The sequence below is a fragment of the Metarhizium brunneum genome, chromosome 5 (genome assembly GCF_013426205.1).
Source record: "Metarhizium brunneum chromosome 5, complete sequence".
In the NCBI taxonomy this organism is placed as follows: Eukaryota; Fungi; Ascomycota; class Sordariomycetes; order Hypocreales; family Clavicipitaceae; genus Metarhizium; species Metarhizium brunneum.
In genome coordinates this window covers 2,534,237-2,558,949 of record NC_089426.1, presented here as the reverse complement: position 1 = coordinate 2,558,949, position 24,713 = coordinate 2,534,237, and the positions used below count along the sequence as shown (strand labels likewise).

Sequence of the window (24,713 nt, the reverse complement as noted above, 5' to 3'; positions counted from 1 at the left end):
ATGCTATTGTGGGAAGTCAAGTTGCAAGTGGTTGAGCCTCAAGGCAGCTCTTCTGTGTGAACAGCTAGCTGTAGTTCACTCGAGAGGAGGAGGGGTACGAGAGAGGGGATAAATAGCGCTTCATCGAATGTTAATTTTTTTTAAAAAAAAAATAATAATAAAACGCACCGCTGCTTTTATCTATGATGATTTTTTTTAATATACTTTTCTGTTCTTTTCTTTTCTTTTCGTTTTATTTCTTCCTGTTGGTGGACTTTACGGCACTACTGCCCTTTTTTTTTTTTTTTTTTGGCGCGGCTACAGTGCTCTTTTAATTTATCTTATTGGCTAACGTGAATAATTATAGCGAGTTAATCCAAAATAATTTGGTATAAATATATTGAATAAATAAAAAAGTAAGGGTCTCTCTTTTTATAAAAAAAAAAAACCTATAACTTTTTCTTATTTCTCTCCAGCATAAGCGTATATTGTTAAGTATAAAAAGCATTTTTTTTTTCAGTTTATTGTTATTTTCCACTACGAATTCATTCTTTATCGTCCCTCTCGCTTTCCTGCCCCGCCGTAGCAAAATTGAGATGTTTCCAGTCTTCTAACTCCTCGGTAACTGAGCGCATTCTGTCCCGAATGCTCTCAATTGCGTAGCTCCCCAACAAAAGCCTCAGGGGCGGGTATGTGCAGTGTGCTAGCTGCCACACAAGCTCGGCACATTTTACTGCACTGGTCGGTTGGCGGTCCCCAAGCCACTGTACCATTCTCCTCGCGTGAAGCGCTGGAGAGGTTGCATTTCCGTATCCATTACTTGAGGGCTTGATGAGAAAATGACCCCAGGTTGGCAGGGGACTATCGCCAGTATCCGGCTCATCACGTCTCACCAAACCTGGCTCAATTAACGTGGCCCTGACGTTAAAAGAATCAGTCTCATATAGCATTGCTTCAATCAAACCTTCAACAGCGTACTTGGTTGCGCAGTAAGGCCCCAACCCTGGAACTCCAAGTGCTCCAGAAGTCGAACTGAATATGAGATAGCGGCCACTGTTCTGTCTCCGGAAGTAAGGGAGCGTGGTGTGAATGATGTGAAGCGTTCCAATGAAATTCGTCTCAAACTGATTACGGAGGTCATGCTCATCCTGATCCTCGCACGAACCAATGACTCCGTGGCCGGAGCAGTTCGCAACGACGTCAAACCGTCGGAACCGATCTAGTGCATCCTGAACAACCTTGGCAACTGAATCACGAGAGCGTACATCGCAAAGGGCTCCAAGGCAATTGTCATGATGTATGTTTGCAATGTCATCAATGTTAGATTCGTGGATTCGTCCGACTGAAGTGACCAAGTCCCCACGAGACAGTGCGTATTTTACGAGTGACCGGCCCATATGGCCAGTTCCCCCGAATATCTGAGTGAGAATATATATAAGTATACATATAAACGTAAAACGCGTATTCAAGTAGCAGGAGACTTGCGCTTACTATCCATACAAGCTGCTTTGCAGGTGAGCTCATTGATGGGGGGTCACAGCTCGCTGGGAGCTGGAGTCGCGGCTTATTGGAATTACCGTCCGGCACGTCTGATGCATTCTCGTAAGGTAGGGAATCCATGGAACCGGCTAGCTCTCTGTCGCGGGGATGTACGTATTTTCGCTACCCTTTTGTTATTAAATATCAAACTCTCACAATAGCGCCAGGAGTCTAACTCCCATGGCTACTATAAGTTGGATTTGAGCGAGGCGAATTATGGACAAGCAGATCTGTTGTGAGGGCCCACACTGCTATTAGTGGTAGTGGTATTTGGCTGCTACACGTTCTTGGCGCCTTAACTGACCTACGGCCTTTGGCATGTGGCGGCTGGGGTTGCAAGTTCTTAATAAACAGGAATTCATGAGAGGTAGGGGAAAAACTGCCTTTGCTATCGGGGCTACTATCGGCCCACCACCGACCAAACTCAGTCTAACATTCTCACATGCAGGGACGGGGGCTTTAAGCAGAGGCGAATAACACAGCTCTTAGCAATGTCATTATGTTATTGCATAAACTTATTCAAAGAAGGCTGCTTGGTGCGGCTATTCCCTGTTTTTTTTTGGTCGTTATACACAGTTTTCGCGATAATTGCTGAGTTGCCAGAGCGTTATATGTGAAAATGGCAGCTCAAGGTATGATAGGAACCCGTATTAATGCACTCTTTCCTACTAGTATATAAATATATGACCTCGTAACTCCTACTATTGTCTGCCCAAAGACGGATGAATAATGACACCCCGTTCCTCCAGTCGCGCTGCAGTTTATTGGCTCAAGTATTGCCCAACATATTCCTTACGGAACGAATTCTCCTTCAGCTCTGCGCTTCTATTCAATGGCGTCCATTTGGGCTCGTCCTTAAAGAGCCTCATGGCATGTACGTACTATTCGAGGAACGGGAACCTGGTCAATAGCCATGGAAATAAAGAGTAGGATCAACAAAAAGCACACGTACATTGGCTTCGTCTGTGGTAAAGCGATGATATATACCAGCAGGAAGAATGAGCAGGTCATCTTTCTCGAGTCGCACTCGAACCCAGTTATCATCTTTGCTCCGAACATCAAAGAAACCTTGACCGCCCTTAATATACCGAATCTCCTCGTCCTCGTGCAGGTGTTCATTGAAGAACATTTTGACTTTATCTTCGTACATGCCGCCCATTTTTTCAGGCGAGACTGTGATTTCATCCCGATTTTTGTATCCGCGATCAGCAGCCAGTCTGTCTACATCGGCAATATTGGCGAAGTGGAAGTATAGCACGCCTAGTTTCCCCAGTGCTTCGGTGCTGATGGCTCGGCCGGAATCGTGGGGTAAGCGCTGGTCCCCCTAGCCAGCGAAGTTGCATGAGCATTTTTGAGACATAAACCCAGTCAGTGATCCTGGTTGCTTACCGGTTGATTATCGTACATGTATGCTTTCATATTGTCTAGCAGGTGAAACGATGTCCGAGGAGAGAAGGGCCGCAGAAGTGGGAAAGAGACCACAAGGCGCCGACGTTGTGGTTGAAACAAATTGCCCTCTAACACAGTATCGGTATTGTACTCGCAGCTCTACAAGTGGCTAATCACGTCTCTAGTGCTGAGGCACGTGGGTAGAGAGCCATGCAAGGTGAGTTTGGACGGGCGCGCATTTTCTGTCCAAGTCGTCGTCCTCGTAGGCAGCTTGGTGGGGTTGGGACTGGCGGATGCACGAGGCGTGGAGATATTACTAATTCTGAAGCGCGCCTGTCAGTGGAAGCTGCAGGAATGGCGTCATTCCTCCGATTCAACAGCGTAACCACCGTTGTGCCGTCCGTCCTACGTCTTAGCACGCTCTTTCAGTTATTCAAGTCTAGGTCTTCATTTTCCCACGAACAGCCGCCTTCTACCAGCTAAAGTGCGTCTCGAGAAATACCCGAGAGGCCAACTTGTCTGTGGAAATTGATCACTCTGCTCGACCATGTATTTCCATAGGCAGCACTGTAATCCGGCTAAAACTATTTAATAGCTGACATAATGACCAAAGAAACCCGGTTCAACGCCTGTGCCCATGCCTAGATAAAAGTCAAAATATTTCCTCCTGTGATAGCAGTATGACATCGCCAAAATCATCCATCTACGTGCCGGAGTCAGTGGCAGACGCCCATGCAACACTATATTTTAGATTGCCATTCTTAGAGCTCCAGAGGTTGCTACAAGACGTTTGCTGCTGCGGGCTCCCTCCCGCCAGGCCCAGCTGCAGCAATGAGGTCGTTGTTTAGCCCATCTTGCGACTCTTCTGTTCCCCGGCCATCAAAAAGACGTCGCCACCATACAGGAGGATCCAATGGTCGAGATCCATTATGAAGGGGTGGGTAAACATCATTGAAAAAGTACCAAATATGGCCTATGACCACGCCCATGATTTCATCCCTGGGAATGGACCCATGCATGAAGAGGCTGAAAGCCATGAGAACCCATGGTAAATATGGCGCGGTAAATACCAAAAGCCCAAGAAAGCTGAGTCTGGTGTCGGGATTGCGCCGAGACCAGATGTATACCAGGGTCGAGGAGAGTGGCTGGCCAAGAAACGGCATAGAGACCAAAGGCGACAAAACGATGAGACTGGTCATGGCGTAAAAAAGAAGCCAGGAAAAATGGGCTGGTGATCGTCCTGATGACTCCTCAAGCAGTCGGGCGTACCTCTGTAGGAAATATATGTGAAACAGTAGATCGAGTGAGAAGGGTCCAAAATAAAGGAATGTAGTAAAGAGTCGCCAAAACTGAGGCCAGATATCAGCCACGGAACGAGAGACAGAAAGTGCCAGAACAGAGAATTGATAAACGCTGGGCCGCAAAGAGGTATGCCGGGCCCTGCAGGCATTGGAGGGACAAAATGAAAGGAGAGGGGGCTGCGCTCACATACCTGTGATTTGGCAAACACGGCACGGAAGCTGTAGAAAAGTTGAAACGGAGTGACCATGTGGCACTGGACAAGGGCACTTGTCAAAATAGTTGCAGCCGTCCACCAACGGGTACAGACAGGCATTTCCCAGAACCATTCCTCCAGCGGCAAACGGCCGCCGTCCATGACTTGGTCCATGGTGAGTGGCCTAACAAAAAAAGAGAGACTGAAATGATGTTGTTTGTTTGTTTCCGAAACTCCGAGTGTCGCGTTGCTAGTGACAGGCAGACCCAGCTGAGGCAGGCAGAAAACGCGGGCGAGTAAGAGAAATGAGCTTCAGGTGTAAAATATAAAATGCGACCTCATCTATGTCATTTATTTTGTATCAGACACAGACCCTTTGCTTATGGAGTAGGGGAAGCTTAGGAATCAAGCGGGTATGAAGAGGTGGCCTTTGTGATAGCAGTGTGCAGGGGAGAAGTGACAGCTGGGAGCCACCCACTAGTCAGCTTTAGTGGCCAGCCGTCCCTAAGAATTGGGCCAGGGCATCTTAAGCTCGGCCAAGCCGACTTGACATTACATAACACAACCTAACAGATTGGGAGCACGCGAGTGTTGCCTGCACTGTGCTTCTACTGTGCGTAAATTTTACACCGTGCGGCGACCCTGCAGCTACCTACCTAGTAGTATGCCTGGCAGGTTGCTGGTGGCTACTACATTCAATGTTTCTTTAACGCGTGAAGCCCATGATCCAATGTATCGGCCTGGTATAACCGGATTTTCATTGATGTGCTTAACAGACTACCTGATTGAGCTGAATCCCAATCTGCATCGACTTCCGCATCCCTCCAAGTGGGTTTTCTACCACCCATATACATCGGTGAGTAATTACCACCATCCAGGCACTTGTGTGTGTGTGTGTGTGTGTGTGTTCTCGCCATCAACCAAAGCCCCTAATGCTTTAGTTCACAGCGGACCTTCTAACTTTGCCCTCGCGGTATATCATCTTCCGAATTCTCGGTCACATGGGGAGCATCTGGCTCCTTTCCCCCTTGAGACATGGCTATGAAGGTGAGAAAGGCCAGGCCAACTCCAAAATGGAATCCTCGACCTGGGGATATTCAAGGTTTGTGGATGGCTTTCGCGATCCCACTCATGTGCATTAATTCTTGGGCCTTCTGACCATCTTGATAGCTGGTGACCCTGTTCCTATACGACAAAAAAGACGATATCGCCCAGGTACAACAGCTCTACGTGAGATCAGGCAATACCAGGGTACCACAAAGCTTCTGCTATTAAAGCTGCCATTTATGCGCTTGGTGCGTTTGTAGGAGTTCCTATATGCATATTTATTTACTTACATGTCGATATGCAGGTACAGGAAATCGGCATGAACTGTCGACCAAGAGGCAGAGAATTCCGTTGGCAGAGTCAGGCTATTCAAGCGCTACAGGAAGCTGCTGAAGCCTTCATGGTTCACTTATTCGAAGACGCCCAGTTATGTGCCATTCATGCGAAAAGGGTAACGATTATGCAAAAGGACATTCAACTTGCTAGACGAATTCGTGGTATATGGGCAGGTTTGGGCTAGGGAGAGACTTGATGTCAAAGTTAAAGAGATTAGAATTTGAGACAAATCCAGCTTGGAGTGTCTGGTTCTTTTAGTGTTGGTGTTTATCAACTTCAGGAAACGTGGTTTAGCGATTCATATATAGAGCTTTACTGACACCCGGTGCCCTGAACCAAGTGTCTTGCCTGTCATTCTTCATCTCCCATTGTCGAGGCCTCCAGCCATCTCACCCGCAAATAAACTGAAAATGGAATCTATATGTCGTATCCTGAGATCTGTGTGAATCTGAGATTGAACTGATCTAGTAGTCACCTAGGTACGTAGATGGATTGCCTCACAGGCACCAAGCTGAGGACCGAAACTTATGGCCACATATGCTGCTGTCTCTGGGGATGACGTAACCGAGCATCCCTGGTTCGTTTCCAGCAGGACCCCTCATGTTGTGTAGGAGGCACTGGCCACAACCCCTTACAACAAATAAAGTATTCAAGCAGCTTTACTATTCGCTTTACGATGAGCCGTATTTTCCCTTTTCGCAGCCTTTGGAGACCCGCACAACTCCTTGCTATTGGAGCTGGCACATGCATTTGCACCAGCTCAATCCTGGTAAACGGATCATACGTTCGGCTCGATGCCCGACCGGTACTCGATCCGTCCTCTACGCCATCACGGAATCGGCTTCGGCGCACTGGGATATCCCCCGAGATTGTTCGGCAAATCTCTAACGGTAGTCTTGCAGGTCAGTAACTTTTCTTTAGAACTTTTTTTGAAATAAGGCCCCAGACGTTGGCTTGTATTGGTCATTACTGATATGACTCCCCGACGGCAGGCCTCTTGGCTGGACTTCTAACGGCCTTGTTTTCTCGAACTCTTGTCTTCCTTGGTGGTGCTATCGCCCTATCCTTCCACGTGAGTAAATCCCTGCTCTCCCTGGACGGATTGGCTAGCTGTCGGGCCTGTAAACCAATAAACAGGGCTTTGCTCGCATTGCGCACCTCATTTGTCTCGATACTGACGAAACAAGTTCGCTTCCAAATATGGATATGACCTGTCACGCCTGGCTGGGGTTGGTCGAGTTCCCGGAATATCTGCACTTTGCCAGGCTTGTACAAAAAAACCTTGGTTCACATCCTCATTTGCTATAACATATGTATTGGCTGCGTTTGTTCATCTTTAATGGATAGTGAATAGTGCGGGCTCTTTTAACGGTATAACTATATCTACTCAATTCGTCGTGTCTCCCGTGTAAGCCATGCTATTGTCAAGTCATCACCTTGAAAAAAGCCCTTTGTGTTTTTCAGAACTTCGTCATTGTATGCATTCAGCCAAGCCTTTTCATCTGCAGTAAGCATATCTCTCTCAATCAAGCTTTGACAATAGGGAACCATGGTTACGTGTTCGAAGCCCAAATACGACTTGTCTCCAAAGCAATGTTCCGTCTGAACCTCTCTAACCATCATGATATTCTCGATCCGAATACCAAAATTTCCGTCTTCATAGTAGCCCGGCTCGTTGGAGAGCACGTTTCCGGGAGCCAATGGGACTTCGGTATACTGTACGCGGGTTCCAATACCAATTGGGCCTTCGTGGACGTTGAGATATGAACCCACGCCATGGCCCGTGCCATGTCGGTAGTCGAGCCCGTTTTTCTACATGCAGAGAGCGTCAGCGCATATTGTTGCCTGGCTGTTGATCATCGATACTAACCCAAAGGTGCTGCCGAGCTAAACAGTCCAGGGCAAACCCTGTAGTGCCTTTCGGGAAGACTGCTGTATCAAGACCGATGAGGCCTTTAAGGACAAGCGTGTATGCTTTTTTCTCGGCATCACTGGGCTTCCCAAAGTGTAGTGTCCTCGTCGTGTCTGTAGTTCCATCACGATACTGCGCTCCGGAATCGCAGAGATACACTCTTCCCGGGTCGATTGTCGCGCAGCTACCTTTCTCGGGGCCATAGTGGATAATGGCTGCACTGTTGGAGTTGTACGTCAGCTAACGACTGCCATGGACGCAAGAGACACAAACCTGACTGGTCTGTCAAGTTATCATGAGTTGGGTCCAGCTCTTACTTTGCTCCGGTAGAAGATATGGTGGGAAACGACAAGCCAACAAAATGTTGATGTTTCGATCGCAATTCCTCTAGTTTGTCAGCTGCTTGCACTTCGTCAATCATGATCTTCTTGTCCGCGAGCTGGTCCTCTAACCAAGCAAAGAACTCGATTAGGGCAGCTCCGTCTCTGACATGACAGGCTCGCATGCCATTCATTTCGGTTTCATTTTTGACGGCCTTTGCATCACCAACTGGGCTCCTCATCTCTTCTACTGAGCCGTCACCTCCGAGCGCTCGGCTCATTGCCCATGAGGCCTTGTTCGATATCAGGAAGTTGCCTACCACAACACCATCTCCACCGGCCTGCCGCTTGGCCTTGACCTCGGTATGCAGTTGGCGCGCATCAGGGAAAAACGAGTCATAGGGTTTGACCTGAACATTGTTCTCCCGTAAGTGTGCCCTACATGATTCGTCCAACTTGGACTCGTCAACGTATAGGATTGCCACCTCCGGCGTGATAGTGGCATATGAGAAGAACACCGGGTTGTAGGGTATGTCATTACCCCGTAGATTGAAGAGCCACGCAACTTCGTCCAGCATGGACACAAAGAAACCGGGGCAATTTTTTTTGGCTAATTCCTGGCGCAGTTCCTCGATTTTTGTTGTGGCCGGCTTTCCGGCAAGCTCGTCTGGTAGGACGCTGACTGATTGACAAGGACGTTCGGGACGGCTATCGCCCCATGCTATATCTACAATATTCTCATCGAGGGGAACCAGATCAGCACCGCCCGCCTTGCGGACTTGGTCATTGAGTTTCTTGGCAGCCGACCCAGGGAGGAGTGATGGGTCGACGGCCACGGTTTTCCCTCCCGCAGACTGGCCGGCAGCCCATTCTTGCCAGGTAGGGACATCTTGCAGTCCTTGCTTGAGTAAGGTCCAGTTGCCGTCTAGCTGTTTGGCAGCTTGGTTGAAGTATCGACCATCTGTGGCAAGCGCGGCGGCCTCGAGTGTGACGATGGCACACCCTGCCGATCCTGTAAATCCACTCATGAACTCCCGGCGGGCATCGCAGGCGGCAATGTATTCTGAGCTGTGGCTATCTTCGGACGGGATAACTGTGTTGATGAGTTAGAGCAATACATAGCAACTAGTTTACCGGTCCACTTCAATCGGTCAGGCTATTACCTACCATAGACATGGACCTTCCTTTCCTTCATCAAGCTCCTCAGCTTTGCGAGCTGCGGGGAGGAATCCGCCATGGCTGTCGTAGTTACTGGGCGACGCTTTGTGTGATTGTACAGAGTGTATGCTCGTAATGTGCGTGGTAACGCGGGGAGTGGTCTGCCGAGCATTGACCGACCCTATGGTTGCGCAATGGGGAAGGAGAGTGCCGGCTGATTGACGGGTGTTGTCCTCTTATGGCAAGCTGTGCGGTCGGGAACGATGTTGTTTTGTAGTTATGGTCTGGGAGGGGTAGATACCTATTTACATCATACTTAAGTAAGTAGCGGGCGTAGTTTCGGCCCATCCTAGGGACCAGTGTTCGGCTTAATGCCGCGCGATTCTGACAGGGAGCTACCAGACCTACGGAGTACTACCTACATACCAACCTACAAGTACCTAGGTAGGTAGGTACCCAGGGTAGGTACTTGGGAGGGTACGGGTATGAACGGCTCTGGATAACCTATATGGCGGTTGGGTGCTGTCAAGGCAGAAGGGGTGGGTAGTGCTATTCCAGGAAGGTCCGGCAGAGGACTCACATCATGATCACGATGGCACAACACAATAACAATTACTCTACAGCAGACATCGCATGTCATCACAAGGCCATTTACGCCGTATGTTACGGCCATGTCGTGGTCCCGCAAATACCAATAAATAAGCATGCCGTGGAGATTCCCGGACACCGTTTTCGGTCTAGGGTGCCTGGCAAGAGATCTCAGTTCTCTCTACCAGCGCCAGATCAAACATATTAAAATTACTCCGCAGTGTCAGCCAGTTTGCATTGCCGTTGGTTATCTGCCGATAGAAGCCCCAGACCTCTTGTCACTGAATAGTACCATGCCACTCAGGGGAATAAAAAGTCCCTCGCCTAATTGTTCCGCCGGCGGGGAGCTTCCCCTTCTGTAAAGCTGTCCAAGCACCATTTGCGGGATACGGACGGTATTAGCTTTTTCAAACGGCAACGTACTTATTGCATACTTATGGTATTGTCACCCACTGAACACCTGAAGGTGTAAATACTTAGGCACTGCCCGATGGCCGTTGGAACGTGCCCAGAGTCGACCCGTCCACACTCAAGTACATTCACTACTTAATTAAGTAAGTACTTATTTAGTACCTACTAAGCAAGTAAAGTACCTAGACTTAAAGGTAAGCACTTAAGTAGGGTAGTTAGTTACATGTAGTTATTTTTTGCCCTGGACGAATGACCAGGAGTACTCTGTACGCAGAAGCTCTTCACCATTCCGCAGTAACACACGTGGTTGGCCCTGACCCAAATAATAGCCCCACATAACACATTCGCTCCCTGCGCCTACTTCTCGCAACCTGTCCAGGCTAAGTAGGTACCTAGCCATAAAGCGGGAGGCGATCAAACTAAGCCAGGGGCAAGCTCGGCTCCCGGTACATTTGCAAAAATCGAAAGATCTCAACCACATAGGACACCTAGACTTATCAATGACCGAAACGCGATACGAATAGCCAGATCACCACCAACATACTATTCCCTTACTTGTTGGATTGGTGAGGCACGTGCCTCTTGCATCATATACGGAACCTACCATCTCACACATCCAAGCGGCGTGCCTATAACAGAACTAGATGCAGCGCCTTATCAACAAATCTACAGCCATACGGCCCAGGGTTATATTCTCAGGGATCCAGCCTACTGGCATACCGCACCTGGGCAACTATGTCGGCGCCTTACGGCAATGGGTGCAGCTGCAACACCATGAGCACAAGGATACAAAGCTGATATATTCCATTGTCGACCTCCATGCTATTACCACGCCCCAATCGCCGGAAAAATTGAAGCGGTGGAAGAGAGAAAGCCTCGCCGCGCTTTTGGCAATAGGAATTGATCCAGAGCGGTCCATTCTCTTCTACCAGTCGTCCGTAAGTTCCAAAAGGACACCAACCCCAAGGCGTACGCACACAGACCAGAGCCAGAGAGCCTGACAAAATGATACAGGTACCTGCTCATTCAGAGCTCATGTGGATCCTAGCCTGTACAGCGTCTGTTGGATATCTCTCCCGGATGACGCAATGGAAGGTGCGAATACTGCCCGAGTTGACTGAGACAAAAGTCGGTTTCCTACTGCATGCGCTGACACCCATGCTAGCAAAAACTCAACCTTGCACCAAATTCACACATGGAAGACCGGCCGGCTGAAAGCCGATTGAAGCTTGGGCTTTTCTCCTATCCAGTCCTCCAAGCTGCTGATATACTCGTCCATAGGTGTGTGACTACACCCTGATCGTGGTGGGAGCCCATGTCGAATTGAACTCACTATTTTGTAGAGCCACCCATGTTCCCGTTGGACATGATCAGCAACAACACCTCGAATTCGCCCGGGAGTGTGTCACTAATTTTAACCACGCATATGGGGAATGTCTAGTTCAGCCGAAAACTATTACTCGTATGTGTATTAGTCCCGACTGCTCCATCATCATAGGCTAATCACACAGCGTTCCAGCCCCGGTGCATCGAGTCATGTCCCTCTCAGACCCAACATCGAAGATGTCCAAGTCACACAAACTGGCTCGTTCACGAATTCTGATCACCGATACCGCTGATGAGATTAGACTCAAAATTTCCTCCGCCCTGACTGACTCCGTTCATGGAATATCCTATGACCACGCTCTAAGGCCGGGTATATCAAATCTTCTGAGCCTCTTCTCTATATTCGACGCGGAGAAACGAAGCCCTGAGCAGCTTGCACAGGCATACAGTGATACTCATCCTCGCTTGTTCAAGGATATGGTATCCGATGCGGTCATTCTTGGACTGCAGGGCATTCGGACTCGGTATATCGAGCTTATTGACAGCGATACCCATTATTTGGATCATGTGGCGGCTGACGGTGCGCGAAAAGCATTGCAAAGTGCGGAAGAAACAATGGGCATGGTGAGAACAGCTGTGGGACTGTGAGCACCGCTGAAATCTAGGGCTGTGTCTCATCACTCCTTGCTGTAAGCTTCGGACTTGAATAACAGTAGGACGTGTGCCCTCACCTCTGTAAACAACAGGAGTGCCCATAGTGGCGCTGCTGGCCCCATGAGAAGGGAAGCCGTCATACTTAGGCTCCGTAGCCACCGGTGGAGGAGCGCGCTACCGCCTGGTCGAGGCGTTTTGTATAAAAAAATGTCACCTTGTAATATATTACGGTGGCGAAAGTAAGCCACTCAGTTCCTCACACAGAACAAGCATAGATATGACGGTCGTGGATGCCAATCAGGTCCATTCGATATTGTCAATTTATGGCAATGCATGGAATGACCAGGAAAACCACATGCCTTTCTTGGCTGTTGCTCCTCTTGATAACCAGGAAGATAAACATTTTATTTTTCATTTAGAGGTTGAATGGACATCCTTGATCTCCAGAATGAAAAGCCACCCATGTGTTCATATATACGACTCCAAATGATTAAGAAGCGTATGCGAAGCTACTACCTCGAGCGGACAACCAAAAATCACGCACAACTTGGTTAGTAGCTCGAGAGCCCCTGAGACTATATTTTGAACAACGGGTTAGCACACTAACGGATTGCCGAATGTGAAAGAACGCAAACGTACCTTACTACCTTCTTGACGAATAATGCCTTCTGTTCCTCTGTCACCTTGGAACTTGGAAATGACATGTGACCGAGCGCACTTTGTAGCCACTCTTTTGCCAGAGGGTAACAATTGACTAGTCTCTTTATGGGTTCGCTAAGCCTATCCAGCTCGCTTCTTGAGGCTCGGCCTCCGATATTTCTAGCCAGGCTTCGAGCAAGGAGAGGACCTAGAGTCCCCATCGCTTGCTCTGCAGCATCCGATGCTTCTGGATGACCACCTTTCAGTGTTATAAACGTTGCCTAACAATGATGGATCATTAGCCGCTGACTTCTCTCTAGCAGCTGGCAAGGTGAAAGAAAGTCTTCAGTACGGAGAAAGGGAACGGGGAAAAAAGGAAGTGACGGGCTTGCCAGAATAATAGATTAAACAAAAGCAACCAGGCCATCTGTCTGGGCTAGGTAATCAGGATACATACCCAGAACTCTGCTGCTGCCGCCTTTGGTAGGGGTTCACTACCATCCAAAACCTGTATGGTGAAGAGGAAAAAATATTCAGCGGCAGTTGTTGGTTGCAGTGTGAGCAGGGTTGTTGGGCTTTTGCTCAGCAGCCGGCAAGCAAAATCGATACTATTTTGAGATAATTCTGGATCATGCTCTGGGTCTACCACACCCAAGACAGATGCAAGGACATGTTAGTGGCTTTCTCAGCGACGAGTCAACGAGCCAATATTTGCTTACCAGACGATTGTTGAAGCAACCGTATTACCCACAGTAGTAATGTTGTATATACCGTCCCTTTATTGGGATTTCCCTGTGCATAGAGAGAGCTGACAAACGAGCAAGCAGTGGAAACAAATATCCCTGGCCTGGGAATATTTCCAACATGACGGGTCAAGTAGCTGGTGACATCTTGAAACCCAAGCACGAACGGTCCTGGTTCACTTTCTGAGAAGCCACAACGGAGGACGGCACAAACGAGCTCGTTGACCTCACTATTTCTACCAAAAGTATCTTCAATGTCCATGATGATTCGGACAACCTGTATGTGAAGCCTTTCCAACTGGTCATCATACTCAGCTTCCGACGGGTTGCTTGCGTCAAGGTCAATGGTTGACTCTACGGGAGTTTGGAGACCTCTCCCGATACCAACTAAACAACGCAGAGTCTTTAACGCGATATGTAGTCCGGGCGAGTCGTCGGCAGAATTTTCCATGCATCGCTGACCAAAACAGGGCAGCTTGGTACCTAAAGGAAGCTGAGCTAGCTCCCTTGCGCGAGCACTATCGTTTTGAATAAATTCTATTAGCCTTGTGCATGCGTTGTATCTCCGAGGAGCGTCGGGAATGGCTTGTGCAATAGATGCAATGGCGGCGAGGACTCTTTCAGAGGATATGCAATCGAGTCTCTGTTGCTCAGCTAAGGTCTGATATTCATCGAGGAACCCGTTTGTCTCTGCGTGAAGGTGATGCCGACAAGAGGAGCATAGTCGAAGAATTGATCTCGATGCCGGTGCCGCCATAGACGGATTTCCCAACAGACTGAATAAGAGCCTTAATGCGGGAGCAAGGGAAGAAACATTTCGTTCGAAGTATTCCGTATATTGTTCTATGAGATAGAGGCACGTCTGCCGCGTCCGTAAGGTGATATCGGTGTTCGGGGATGAGAGATGTGAGAACAGAGAAGATTCAAAGACTGATCCAAGTGCCTCGTCTAGGCGAACATCGTCTTTGCTACAATCCGCAAGACCAGCAAGACAGAAAGCAGCTGTCTCTAGCTGTAACCACGCACAGTCGTTTAATGCAGTGAGTACAAGATTGGAAAAAGTGGCTACCAGCTGAAAGCCTGATAGACTGTATGCTGATTGTAACAGGTCAATAAAGTCCTTTCGAGCGTCTGAGAAACCTACTCGATCGGAAGAGTCCCACTGGCTGAATTCTTCTGCCGGGGGGTAGGTGATTTTACGGCATGCGACTGAAACCACTTCCAGAACCTGCAATAATGCCGACTCCGCCCAGGGAGTAGTAGAGATATCATCCAAAGTGACAAGATCTGACATAACTTCAGTGAAGGTGGACCAAAATTCGATAGCTGGCACGAAGACTCTGTTCTCAGCTACCGGATAGCCATCGGATCCCAGTAAGCCACATAGCATAGAAAGCAAGACCTTGCTTCGGGGGTCTTCAGACTGCATTAACCATTGGCACTTTTCCTCGCCAAATGCCAAGAGCAACTGCCCAAATTGGGCTGATTCGAATTCCATGTCGCCCTCGAGGAGCCTGCTGTAACGTTCATCCGCCCAAGAACTAACAAAGAGGTTCACCAAAAGGTTAAAATGGTGCTCTGATAGAAGAGCAGGATAATTAGACAAAGTATCTATGAGTAGCTCAGCCGAAGCACCGAAGCGGCTTTCAGAAATAAGAGACTCTATGACACTAGGCATCAGGTTTCTCAACAAGGCCAGAACGTGACTGTCGCGAGAGGATGCTTTCTGAGCAAAGAATATCCACGACTAGTTGTGGAGCTGTTAGCTCATGGATGATAGTTGTATATGAGATAGTGGACTGAAATACCTGGAGACACTTGATACTGTCGTTACTGACAGCGGCCATCTGGGTCTCGGCCAAGCCTTTGAATAACAGAGTTGCTGCATCCGTGGCTTCTCGAACAACGGAGTTGTAAAGATGGACCCTCCAATACATAAGCATTTAATTGCTATGCACACGGTTGAACTAACTCACCCATTTGCTGTGTTCCAGTCAATTCTGATGACATCCTCCACGATACTAGTGACGACCCATAAGACGGCTTTTAGTTTGTTCAGATCTAGCGTATCCAAGACACGACCTACATCGAAGGAAGATTGTAGAGAAAGAGGGTCAAAGTACTGCCATGAGGCCAGGCATATGCTAAGGTGGCGAACAAAACTCGGCCACAGTTGATGGAAGTGGAGGAAGAAAGTTGCGAGGGCTGATGATAGTTTGCGTGGCACCAAGGGACCAGTGTAATTCTCAAAAGAATCTCGATACCATCCAATGAGGTGCTCTAATAGTTCTTGTGCATTTTCCTCACTGAGCGACGAGCTGCGATGATCGTTAGCTTTATCTTGCTGACATCTGCAGGGAACTTGGCATCGCCAACCTTTCCCTGTTAAGTTTTACAATAATGGTGAGGGCTCCAAAGAATTTTCCCTTCTCATCCGGTCGCCTTAGAAGCTCATGGGCCAAAATCCAGGCCTGAGGAGAGGATTGGAAATTGGCTAGCAGGGCCTGCGCCTCGGTGATGGCATTGGGCTGACCAGGTTCGTAGAGTGAGGAGATCAACTGTTGCAGGCTATCTCAGCAATGACTAGATGCATGCAAACACCGTGTAAAAAAAAAGATGAGAAGTAGCAACACAACTTACAGATTCAACTTTATCAAGGCTCCAGGGAAGGGTGCTGTCTTCCATTGCTTCCATTCCTTATTTACAGGTCAGTCTGGCATGCACTTGTGCAGGTGGATGCATCGTGAGAATATTACTTGCTGGAAGTGGGGTGTGTAAGTAGGTTGAGCAGGACCCCGCGCTGATCCTCCACCAAGATCAATTTTTGTAGTTTGCTATCAGTGGCGTTAGAACTGAGTAACGAGGTCAAACGGCTAGCAAGTCTTTCAGAAACGATTTTCTTTTCTCTTCTCTTCTATTCTCTTCTTTTCTTTTCTTTTTTTTGGGCCGGAGGGCAAGTGTGGTTGGGTATTTCCGACCCCGATAAAGACAAATGAAAGAGACGGTTGTGTTCCCGCAACTTCCGGGGTTGGTCCGTGATATTCAAATACAGCTGAATAAGAATTTTATGTGACAGGCTTAATATATTGGATTTATATTGATTGAATGCTTCCGCAACCCTCGTCGAACTAGTACGAGCTTGATAGTGATTAAAAAAAATGATACAATTGGTGCTTCTCAGAACGTCAAGGTACCTAGGTAGGTAGTACATCGTCGTGAACCCGATTTTTGAAGAAGGGAATGCCGTTCATATACCAATAACCGTCGAATTGATCAAATTAACGCGAAGGCCATTCAACACTACATCTGCATAATTGAGAAATTGCCACCTCAGTCTAGTACTTTCGCCTTATTTTGGGAGTCGGGTTTGTTGTTGGGGCGATATATCAGTAAGCATCATTGCTGTCAGGGTCTGTCAATCCTAGATGTGGGGTGTACTGCTACCTGGATTATGCGGTAGAGGCGAACTTTGCAGGTTATGATGGTCTCATGATATTATGCGATGGTCACTAGAATTACAACACGAGTAGCTCGTACATATAATACATTGAGCACGCTAAAAATACATCAACATGGCTTATTTATTTGTAGCCAGTGGTTGCCTTAACCCAGCCGCATCCTTGAAGCGACGACTATTCAGTAGATCTTCCACCTTTTCCGGACTGCCCAAGTCACCTATTTGACCCAATTGTGACCAGACGTCGCCAAGCTGATCCAGTTGCTCATCTCGCATGTTTTGAGAGGGGTCGAGACCTGGCTGACTGAACTCCCATGCATTAGCCTTCATTCCCACGCCATAAAACTGATGCCTCCTTAGGTATGCTAGCCAAAGCTGCACTGTTTCCGGGTTTCCATCCCTGATTTGGATCATACGACGTAGAGTAACCCGTTCAAAATTTTCTTGTGCCTTTTTGAAAATAAAATGACTTTTGGGCACGGTCCATCGTTCCGTAATCCTTGGCAGCGGAATGGGCCCGTAGGCTGGTAATCCAAGATAGTAGGCCGCTCGCAACGCAAAGTCGGAGAAAAACTCGAGTGGCTGGACGCTGAATGAGCGCAACTGTAGGTCGCATGATGGTATTCCAAATTCAGCCTCCCGCTTCAAAGGTTTGAGATGGAGAGCCTGGAGCGACCTGGGCTGGCGTACTTGGTCTATCTGAATCGGTTTGGCCAACGACGACGTCGATGTTGAAGAACGCGATTGGGAATTATATTTTAGGTCATGATCCAAAGTGCTATGAAGTGTTAGTCTGAGCATAGCTTCATGAAGTGGCAGCGATGCTTGACAAACATAGATGCAAAAGTTCTTCTTGACGTCCTGGCCAGGGTAAGAGGTAGGCTGGCCGGTATTGCACTGGCTTTGGACCTCGAGAATGAGCCAGGCATGTCGAGGGGCTGAGATCAATTCAAGATGTGGTCGAAGGTTATTGCTTCGGAATGTTTGTGTCGCCAGAAGTGAAAGGTATTGAGCAGAAGATGCATTTCCTCGCGCACGGACCAAGCTGTGGTTTGGTTCTTCACTCCAAATTACCCAACACCAGACTCCACCACTACCCTTGACTAAGCATCATCCTTCTGGCTCACGGTTGGCACGCGCCCAACGAAGGCATGTAACGCCATAAGGACTGATACTCCATTATTCACATTCACCTAAGTACTACCCGTTTGTGCATTTATAAGTTTTGCTTGTTAATATTATTATCGTAATGATCATGTATTTCTGTCTGAGTTATCATTATGCCTATTCCCCTAACTATGGCAACCCTCCGAAAGCGAACGCCCAAACAGTCCAGCTGAATCCGACGGGGGTTCTGCAATAGTATTAGCCAAGCTAGGAATTCGCTCCTCCTCGCAGGTCCGACACTCCGTGACCAATTGGTGTCAACTGTCACAATTCCGCACGTGCGATGGGCATCTTGCAAACCAAGCTCTTCCTGCTTAGCTTGAAATTCGCGACCCTCGCTTTATCAGTGCAACATAGACAATACGGACCTGACTCGATTGGTCGCCCTGTGGAAAGCTGCCTGGTGGAATATATGCCACGGGAAGCTGGTTCTTTCGATAGAATTAATAGATCCCATGTGTTTCTTCATATTTACTTCCTCCTTCGCTTTGATACAAGTCTTTGATAGAACGCTTTTTTCCCAGAAGCTTTTGTGCGCTGTATCCCTGCGTATTTTGTCCGCAATTTCTGTCCGTCTATGGCTCCTATCATCTCTCCTGATAGGGTAGCTTTTCGATCTCGTTTCGTAAGCCTAGCGCTGAAGAAGTCTGTTGGACCAGCAATCACTTCTCCGACTTGGGAATATTCCGGCGCAGCTGCCCTGAGAGCCTTTTTTTGATGTTTTGGATCTAGTAAACCGCGCATTCGCAATAGCTGCCATTCGCGTTTGAATTCCGGAGTCAGGGCCGTTTTTGGTAGATCAAACCACTCAGACCCAGCAGTATTCTGTGAATTGGTTGGCACAGGTCAGTGCTTGCAAATAGAAAGTGAACGATGCTGAGCAATGCAATAAAGGCAACACAGAAAGACATGGTGAAGGATTCAGAGTAACTATGATATAATAAAAATCATGAAGCCATGGGATTGTGACCCAAAACGGATACTAGTCCCAAGTCAAGGTACCGAAAACGGTTATTTCTCATCACTATCCTTCGTTGTAAAGGGATGCCAAATTACCAAGACCACAAGGGATAAAAACGAGGCAGGAGGGTAGAGTTGACACGATGTATCCGTACCTTATTCCTTTTCGCTGTGTCTGACTGTGTTTGAGGCTGGCGGACAGAAATATTTGCTTCTTCAGATCTAGCAGCGCGTACACTGCGCAGGGTTTTGACCGCAGATGATGGTTGGGCGTGACTTGATGATGCTGAGAACGGTGATTCGAGTCGTTCTTCAGCCTGACGAAGCAGGTTGTTCATCTTACCATCCACAATATTAGGCATTGCGCTTAATAATATACGCCCTACCGCCTGCGGTACGACAACTTGTGAATTGGTTTAATCTTTGAGTACGGAAGCTGACTCCGGGCCAAATGATCTCTAGGGAGGGAAAAAAATTAACGGAGGCGCGAAAGTGCGAATATTATATAATACACTCTGTCCAATCAAAGCTCAGGTAGCTTGGCCCCGCTACAAGCTCCAGCTGGTGGTTGGGACGCGGCTTGTTTAGTGAACCTTGCCTAATAAGCGGCCTTGGGCGTCTGTGCCCACTCTACACCTACATCGTCTCAATCGGCGCATCTCGACTTGGTCCCTCGACGACGAACACAATTGACGGCCTTTTATTGTCAGTTTCATTATCATCCGAATCTCGGCTCCCGAAGATTATCGACACGGGACATTCAGAGAGCGAAGGCTATCTCACTACTTTCTCCGTGGACGAATTCGAAATTCGACGCCGATACGGCAGCCGGACATTTCATCTTATTTCTGTTGACGGCAACATCATCAACGCTTGGAATGGATACGCAGGCCCAGTCGCAGCAGTCCCATGCACAGCCGAACCGTTCGGCTCCAGCTTATGACCCTAGCCATGGTGGTCACTATGGTAGGAGCTTCTACATTCGCTAGGTTTCGCGGACCTTGCTAACTATTCCGTCATAGGCGCATGCGCAGCAGTTCGTCCAAGTCTATTCAACTTCCTTTAGACTACTCTAACTCTTCTATTTAGCTTGCATCTCAAGGTTTTGCACCGGCTGAGCTGTACACTGGTCCCTGGGCAAATGTTGGTGCCGTTCTCCTGGTGTGTCATCACGCTGACTTTCTAACTCGATCGACTGCTTAATAGGTCCATCAAGGGTTGACCGGCCAATACAAGGATATCTTGACTACTTACTGGCAGCAAACCATATCCCACTTGGAGAGCGATACACATGACTACAAGATTCACCAATTGCCACTTGCTCGTATTAAGAAGGTAATGAAGGCTGATCCGGAAGTAAAGATGATTTCAGCCGAAGCGCCAATTCTTTTTGCAAAAGGATGCGATATTTTTATCACTGAGCTTACTATGCGTGCCTGGATTCATGCTGAGGAGAACAAACGCCGGACTCTCCAGCGCTCGGACATTGCGTCGGCATTGGCTAAATCAGACATGTTCGATTTTCTAATTGACATTGTCCCAAGAGAGGAAGCCTCATCTCATGCCAAAAGAACTGCTGCACAGTCTGCCGGCGGCCCACAGGCTGTGCCTGCACCTCCGGGGCAAGCTCAGATGGCTGGTCAGCATGCTAATATGGCTCAGTCTAACCATGCCTCACATCCCATGGCCACGGCGGAATATATGGCAGGCCACCATCTTCCTACTGATCAAGACTATCGACAAAATCCAAATATGTACGCTGGCCAGGTGCCTCCCGCCCCGTCAGCGCCCTACGGTCAAGCCCAGGCGCCAGCATCGATGTATGGAGAAATGGAAGGCATGTACCCATACTCTGCCATGCAAGCGCAACAGGTAAGAAAATGCATTTTCCAGCCACTTGACGAGCCCTAAACTGACTTGTGACATAATAAAGGCGCCAATGTCGTCCGAAGAATTTGAATAGCTGAAGTATGCAATTGACCATTTCGCCGCTTCGCTGAAGTTTGACCCGTGGAGAAAACTGCATCGCTTTTGTATATATGGTGTAACAGCAGGTGTAGCTTGGGTAGGCGCATGGGTTGTCTGGTTTGGTTTACAAATTCAACGTGTTTCGCTGTTAAAGCCTATCGTGGACAAGCACGTTTACTTGCCTCTCTTGTAAGGTAGCGTTTAAAGGTTAAGTTTAGTCTGTCCACAACTGGCTCATTTCATCATGCCAAACCGTGATGATAAATTCGACAGGGGTGCCGCTCTGCCAGCAACTTGTGATACGGGAGTAAGCCTGATGAAGTTATTAGTAAGTACACATTCTGTGAAGGTGCTAGACGACGCACTTTTCCAAGAGCACCGGACCATTCAGGGCATCTACGCGGCCGTATTTCTTGTTTCGAATGGAGATGTCAAAAAATTCGTCATGGTTATCTGATTCCATCAGGTTCACGGTCTGTTGGAGCTCATCCAGATTTTCGCGCAACATCTGCCCGTTTTCTAGGCTACTGACGAACTCAGTCAGGTACTGAACATCAAGTGCCAATGCAGCAACCCCATTGCTATTGATATTTTGGACTTCAGGAGACAGGGGCAGGGCCTATATATATAAATTAGCGCCAAAAATTGGTTTATATTACAGTACGGCGAGAAATGAAGGTGCCAACCAGAATTTTGTTAGCAGCGTGAGATAGGGCATCAAAATAAATGAGCTCCTTAATTTCTCGCGGTAGCCCCAGCAATGTCGAGTTCATGATATTGGATAGGTATCGAGTCAATGTTTGCATATAGTTACTCGGCTCTGGTGCCACAGCCGCCGCTAACCTAAAGAATGGAGGAAGGGTCAGTTATGTCTCAGTAAGGAGGCGACAAATTGCACCATACTCACCAATCATATTCCGCCGTGTCAACTAGGTCGTCAATCTTGCTATTAACGAGCTCGAAAATTCTTTTCTCAGCAGTTTTCTTGTTATTGCGAAACTCTTCGGTTGCGTTCAGTTTCAAAGGCCCGCCAGCCGAGCTTGACGATCTGGCACGGATGAGAAGCTGTTCAAGTTCTTGACATGCAATTTCGAAGTGCTCGAGATTAATAAGAATCTGAACAATTTGTCCCAAATATTGGGAAGAGAGTCTCTCAACCAATAATCGGCAAACCTTTTCGGTGAGAAGCTCGTCCAGTGACTGTATAATGCTATTAGCTAAGTGTCACGTTGAATCCCTGCGCGATGAGTAGTATTTATGCACCTTTCGTAAAGTCTCATCAATGACTTCCGCGTGCTGGAAATGATCATCGGAAAAGAAATAAAACTGGTTGAGAAAGTTCCGAACGTCTATGCAACACAAAGGGTACATCTGCGAGAAGGGTAGCACACAGGGGAACCTAATGCCATCAGTAAACAAGCAACGACGATATAATTTACCCGTTAACATACGTCACATCATCGATGGCTTGGCTTTGCATGAACCAGCTAACGTTAATGACTTTTTCATATTCCTCACGAGAATTAATGGCCATTGGCATGTAGTCATCTGTAGAGACAATCTATAGACAGATGCGATCATTAGAGGCATATCAAATAAATCTGGACACATTATACTGACCTCCTGGAAATCTTCACTAAATCGATGCTTGAGAAGCTCAGCATATTTGTCAAATAGCGTAAGCAAAAACGTGTCGAGAGTGGAGATTGAGTAACCCCAGCCCTGTATGAGGTTAGGAAACAGCAACCAGCAGCTTGGGAAGGCACATACCTCCATGGTTTGAACAAACAGGGCGATGAACCCTTTTATTTTGAGAAGAACTTCGGCATTACCTACGTCGTTCAGCGCTCGAGATGTTAGGCTTATAGCAGCACCGCACATTGACTCCCAAAGCTCTTCGACCTGTGAAACGAAGGTGTTCATGTTAGAAATTGCTCCAATAGCAAGGGACTGCGGACTTACCTCAGCTGCGGAGCGTAATTGTGGCACACGACGCATGGTTTCCTTTTCAATGATTGAGAATCCCGCAATGCCCTCTAAGAGGCTGCTTAGCGAAGACTCGTCATCAGTGAGTAATTCAATCGTGCTGGGTAGAAGTAGGTCTTTCTGCTGTCTTCTAGTAGCGGCATATTCTGCACGAAATCGATCGCTTTGGCCAAGTGCATCGTGAATGTGCAGAGCCTCGAAGAGTGGTGTGAAATTGACTTGCAGTTCTTCGTTATCTAGTACGTCGAATTCCTCGCTTTCATCGCATACAAGTTCAATAGACGAATTGAGCTTAAAGTTGGCTAGGAATTGGTCGTCCTCAACCCGCTTTCTCTGCCGGGACCGTCTCATTTCAGTGTGATAAAACGCCACTTCGCCAAGGAATTGAGACGTCTCTCGAACTCTAAACAGCCATGTGTTGAGGTCGGTCATGACAGCTTCCGAAATACCTTTTCGAGAGCCAGGTATGGATTTTTGAATGACATCAGCCAAGCGATGTTGCGTAGCATATCGATTTTGTAATATAGGAACTAAATACTCGTTTTGAAGATCCTCAAGAGATTTGAGAGCAGAATAGTAATTTTTCTGGCGAATGAGGTCATGGGCGTGATTGACAGCATGGAGTACCTTCAAGGAGTCTCTCAGGGCCTCGGTTGCATCGGCAATGTTCTGTCGAATAGCTTTTGTATTGACCAGGGCACCCTTCTGCTCAGCTAGTTTCTCTGTGCTAGCCTGGATGGATTGGTTGAGTTTCAAAATCTCCGTCGTGAGGCTGACAGTGTCTTCTCGAACATGTTGTAGTCTCGAAACCGAATCGAGGAATTCTTCGTGTTTGGTCAAGCCAATACGTTCGATATCAGCTTCGCGGTCCTCGGAGTATCGCGTGAGGCATTGTATTAGAGCCGGTATCCGTCTGGAGTGTGCTGCGTCTTTTAACACCGGTATCAGATGATCGAGAAAATCAGAATCGGTAGACGCGATGATGATCTAGTTAAGGTCAATGATGGGATGTCGATGAGGTATCGACTTCCAATAATAACAATGCACGAGGTTTCGTACCTGCGGGACGGCAGAGGTATAGTCGTCAAAGGCAGCTTGGCGCCGTGGCATTGTGATGCATGAATAAATGTTAGTCTCCAAGCGTACTCTGCGGTATTCATCACATAAAGGGATGGTGAACTGCTGTAATAACGGGCTTGTGGGAGAATGGGCAACTGGTCGCTGTGAAAGGGTACGCAACTGATGGACCTGGCGTTACGGAGCACGAGTACTTCTGGCTTTATCTTATCCAACCAGGACCCCACCTCATCGGCAGTGGTTTGGGACAGCCGCTTGCCCCATTGTTCCGGCTGGCTTGGTGTCAAGGCTCGATCTGATTCGACGTTGTTATTAATTCGACTACAAACAGAGGTGGCCACTCAGAGTTGAGGTTGAGGCCAGGCTCTTATTCCTTTGAAACAGGCCCAAATTTCTGTCTAAATGTTTCTTAGTAGTATAATATTTCCAATATTAGGAGTACCGAAAAGAACACAGTCTTTGCACAGCATCTTTCAAGAATCAAAAAGCAAAACGAGCTGGCAATAGGTACAGGCTGCTGTTGCCAAAATGTTGGCATCGACAAACTGCAACGCCTTCTATG

General features: G+C 47.8%; 8 protein-coding genes across 8 annotated transcripts; 3 read left to right on the top strand and 5 right to left on the bottom strand.

Annotated features, from left to right (window-relative positions):
* Positions 1 to 524: 524 nt before the first annotated feature.
* Positions 525 to 2,937, bottom strand: ADI1 (1,2-dihydroxy-3-keto-5-methylthiopentene dioxygenase; the record flags this gene model as incomplete). The annotated part of the gene is made up of 3 exons (XM_066131333.1): positions 525 to 1,397; positions 2,471 to 2,842; positions 2,908 to 2,937. 3 exons carry the CDS (start codon positions 2,935 to 2,937, stop codon positions 525 to 527), a joined length of 1,275 nt encoding a protein of 424 aa, XP_065987498.1.
* A 2,500-nt stretch (positions 2,938 to 5,437) lies between these two features.
* hH3v (Histone H3-like centromeric protein hH3v) lies at positions 5,438 to 5,969 on the top strand (the record flags this gene model as incomplete). Its single annotated transcript, XM_066131332.1, has 3 exons — positions 5,438 to 5,504; positions 5,573 to 5,697; positions 5,754 to 5,969. 3 exons carry the CDS (start codon positions 5,438 to 5,440, stop codon positions 5,967 to 5,969), a joined length of 408 nt encoding a protein of 135 aa, XP_065987282.1.
* Positions 5,970 to 7,168: 1,199 nt separating this feature from the next.
* On the bottom strand, positions 7,169 to 9,254 carry G6M90_00g088560 (uncharacterized protein; the record flags this gene model as incomplete). The annotated part of the gene is made up of 4 exons (XM_014686772.1): positions 7,169 to 7,597; positions 7,656 to 7,917; positions 8,015 to 9,110; positions 9,185 to 9,254. 4 exons carry the CDS (start codon positions 9,252 to 9,254, stop codon positions 7,169 to 7,171), a joined length of 1,857 nt encoding a protein of 618 aa, XP_014542258.1.
* A 1,564-nt stretch (positions 9,255 to 10,818) lies between these two features.
* Positions 10,819 to 12,148, top strand: msw1 (Tryptophan--tRNA ligase; the record flags this gene model as incomplete). The annotated part of the gene is made up of 5 exons (XM_014686773.1): positions 10,819 to 11,112; positions 11,189 to 11,269; positions 11,340 to 11,455; positions 11,518 to 11,636; positions 11,694 to 12,148. 5 exons carry the CDS (start codon positions 10,819 to 10,821, stop codon positions 12,146 to 12,148), a joined length of 1,065 nt encoding a protein of 354 aa, XP_014542259.1.
* A 496-nt stretch (positions 12,149 to 12,644) lies between these two features.
* On the bottom strand, positions 12,645 to 16,221 carry G6M90_00g088540 (uncharacterized protein; the record flags this gene model as incomplete). Its single annotated transcript, XM_014686774.1, has 8 exons — positions 12,645 to 12,729; positions 12,794 to 13,074; positions 13,251 to 13,435; positions 13,513 to 15,283; positions 15,345 to 15,462; positions 15,513 to 15,854; positions 15,913 to 16,094; positions 16,177 to 16,221. 8 exons carry the CDS (start codon positions 16,219 to 16,221, stop codon positions 12,645 to 12,647), a joined length of 3,009 nt encoding a protein of 1,002 aa, XP_014542260.1.
* An 892-nt stretch (positions 16,222 to 17,113) lies between these two features.
* RSM10 (mitochondrial 37S ribosomal protein uS10m) lies at positions 17,114 to 17,922 on the bottom strand (the record flags this gene model as incomplete). The annotated part of the gene is made up of 2 exons (XM_014686775.1): positions 17,114 to 17,771; positions 17,828 to 17,922. The coding sequence occupies 2 exons, from the start codon at positions 17,920 to 17,922 to the stop codon at positions 17,114 to 17,116; spliced, it is 753 nt and encodes a 250-aa protein (XP_014542261.1).
* Positions 17,923 to 19,998: 2,076 nt separating this feature from the next.
* hap5 (Transcriptional activator hap5) lies at positions 19,999 to 21,083 on the top strand (the record flags this gene model as incomplete). Its single annotated transcript, XM_066131331.1, has 5 exons — positions 19,999 to 20,086; positions 20,143 to 20,156; positions 20,210 to 20,263; positions 20,327 to 20,992; positions 21,054 to 21,083. The coding sequence occupies 5 exons, from the start codon at positions 19,999 to 20,001 to the stop codon at positions 21,081 to 21,083; spliced, it is 852 nt and encodes a 283-aa protein (XP_065987439.1).
* Positions 21,084 to 21,322: 239 nt separating this feature from the next.
* Positions 21,323 to 24,184, bottom strand: sec15 (Exocyst complex component sec15; the record flags this gene model as incomplete). The annotated part of the gene is made up of 10 exons (XM_014686777.1): positions 21,323 to 21,401; positions 21,454 to 21,707; positions 21,775 to 21,931; positions 21,996 to 22,288; positions 22,352 to 22,487; positions 22,540 to 22,649; positions 22,709 to 22,810; positions 22,859 to 22,990; positions 23,051 to 24,061; positions 24,134 to 24,184. 10 exons carry the CDS (start codon positions 24,182 to 24,184, stop codon positions 21,323 to 21,325), a joined length of 2,325 nt encoding a protein of 774 aa, XP_014542263.1.
* Between the last annotated feature and the right edge of the window lie 529 nt (positions 24,185 to 24,713).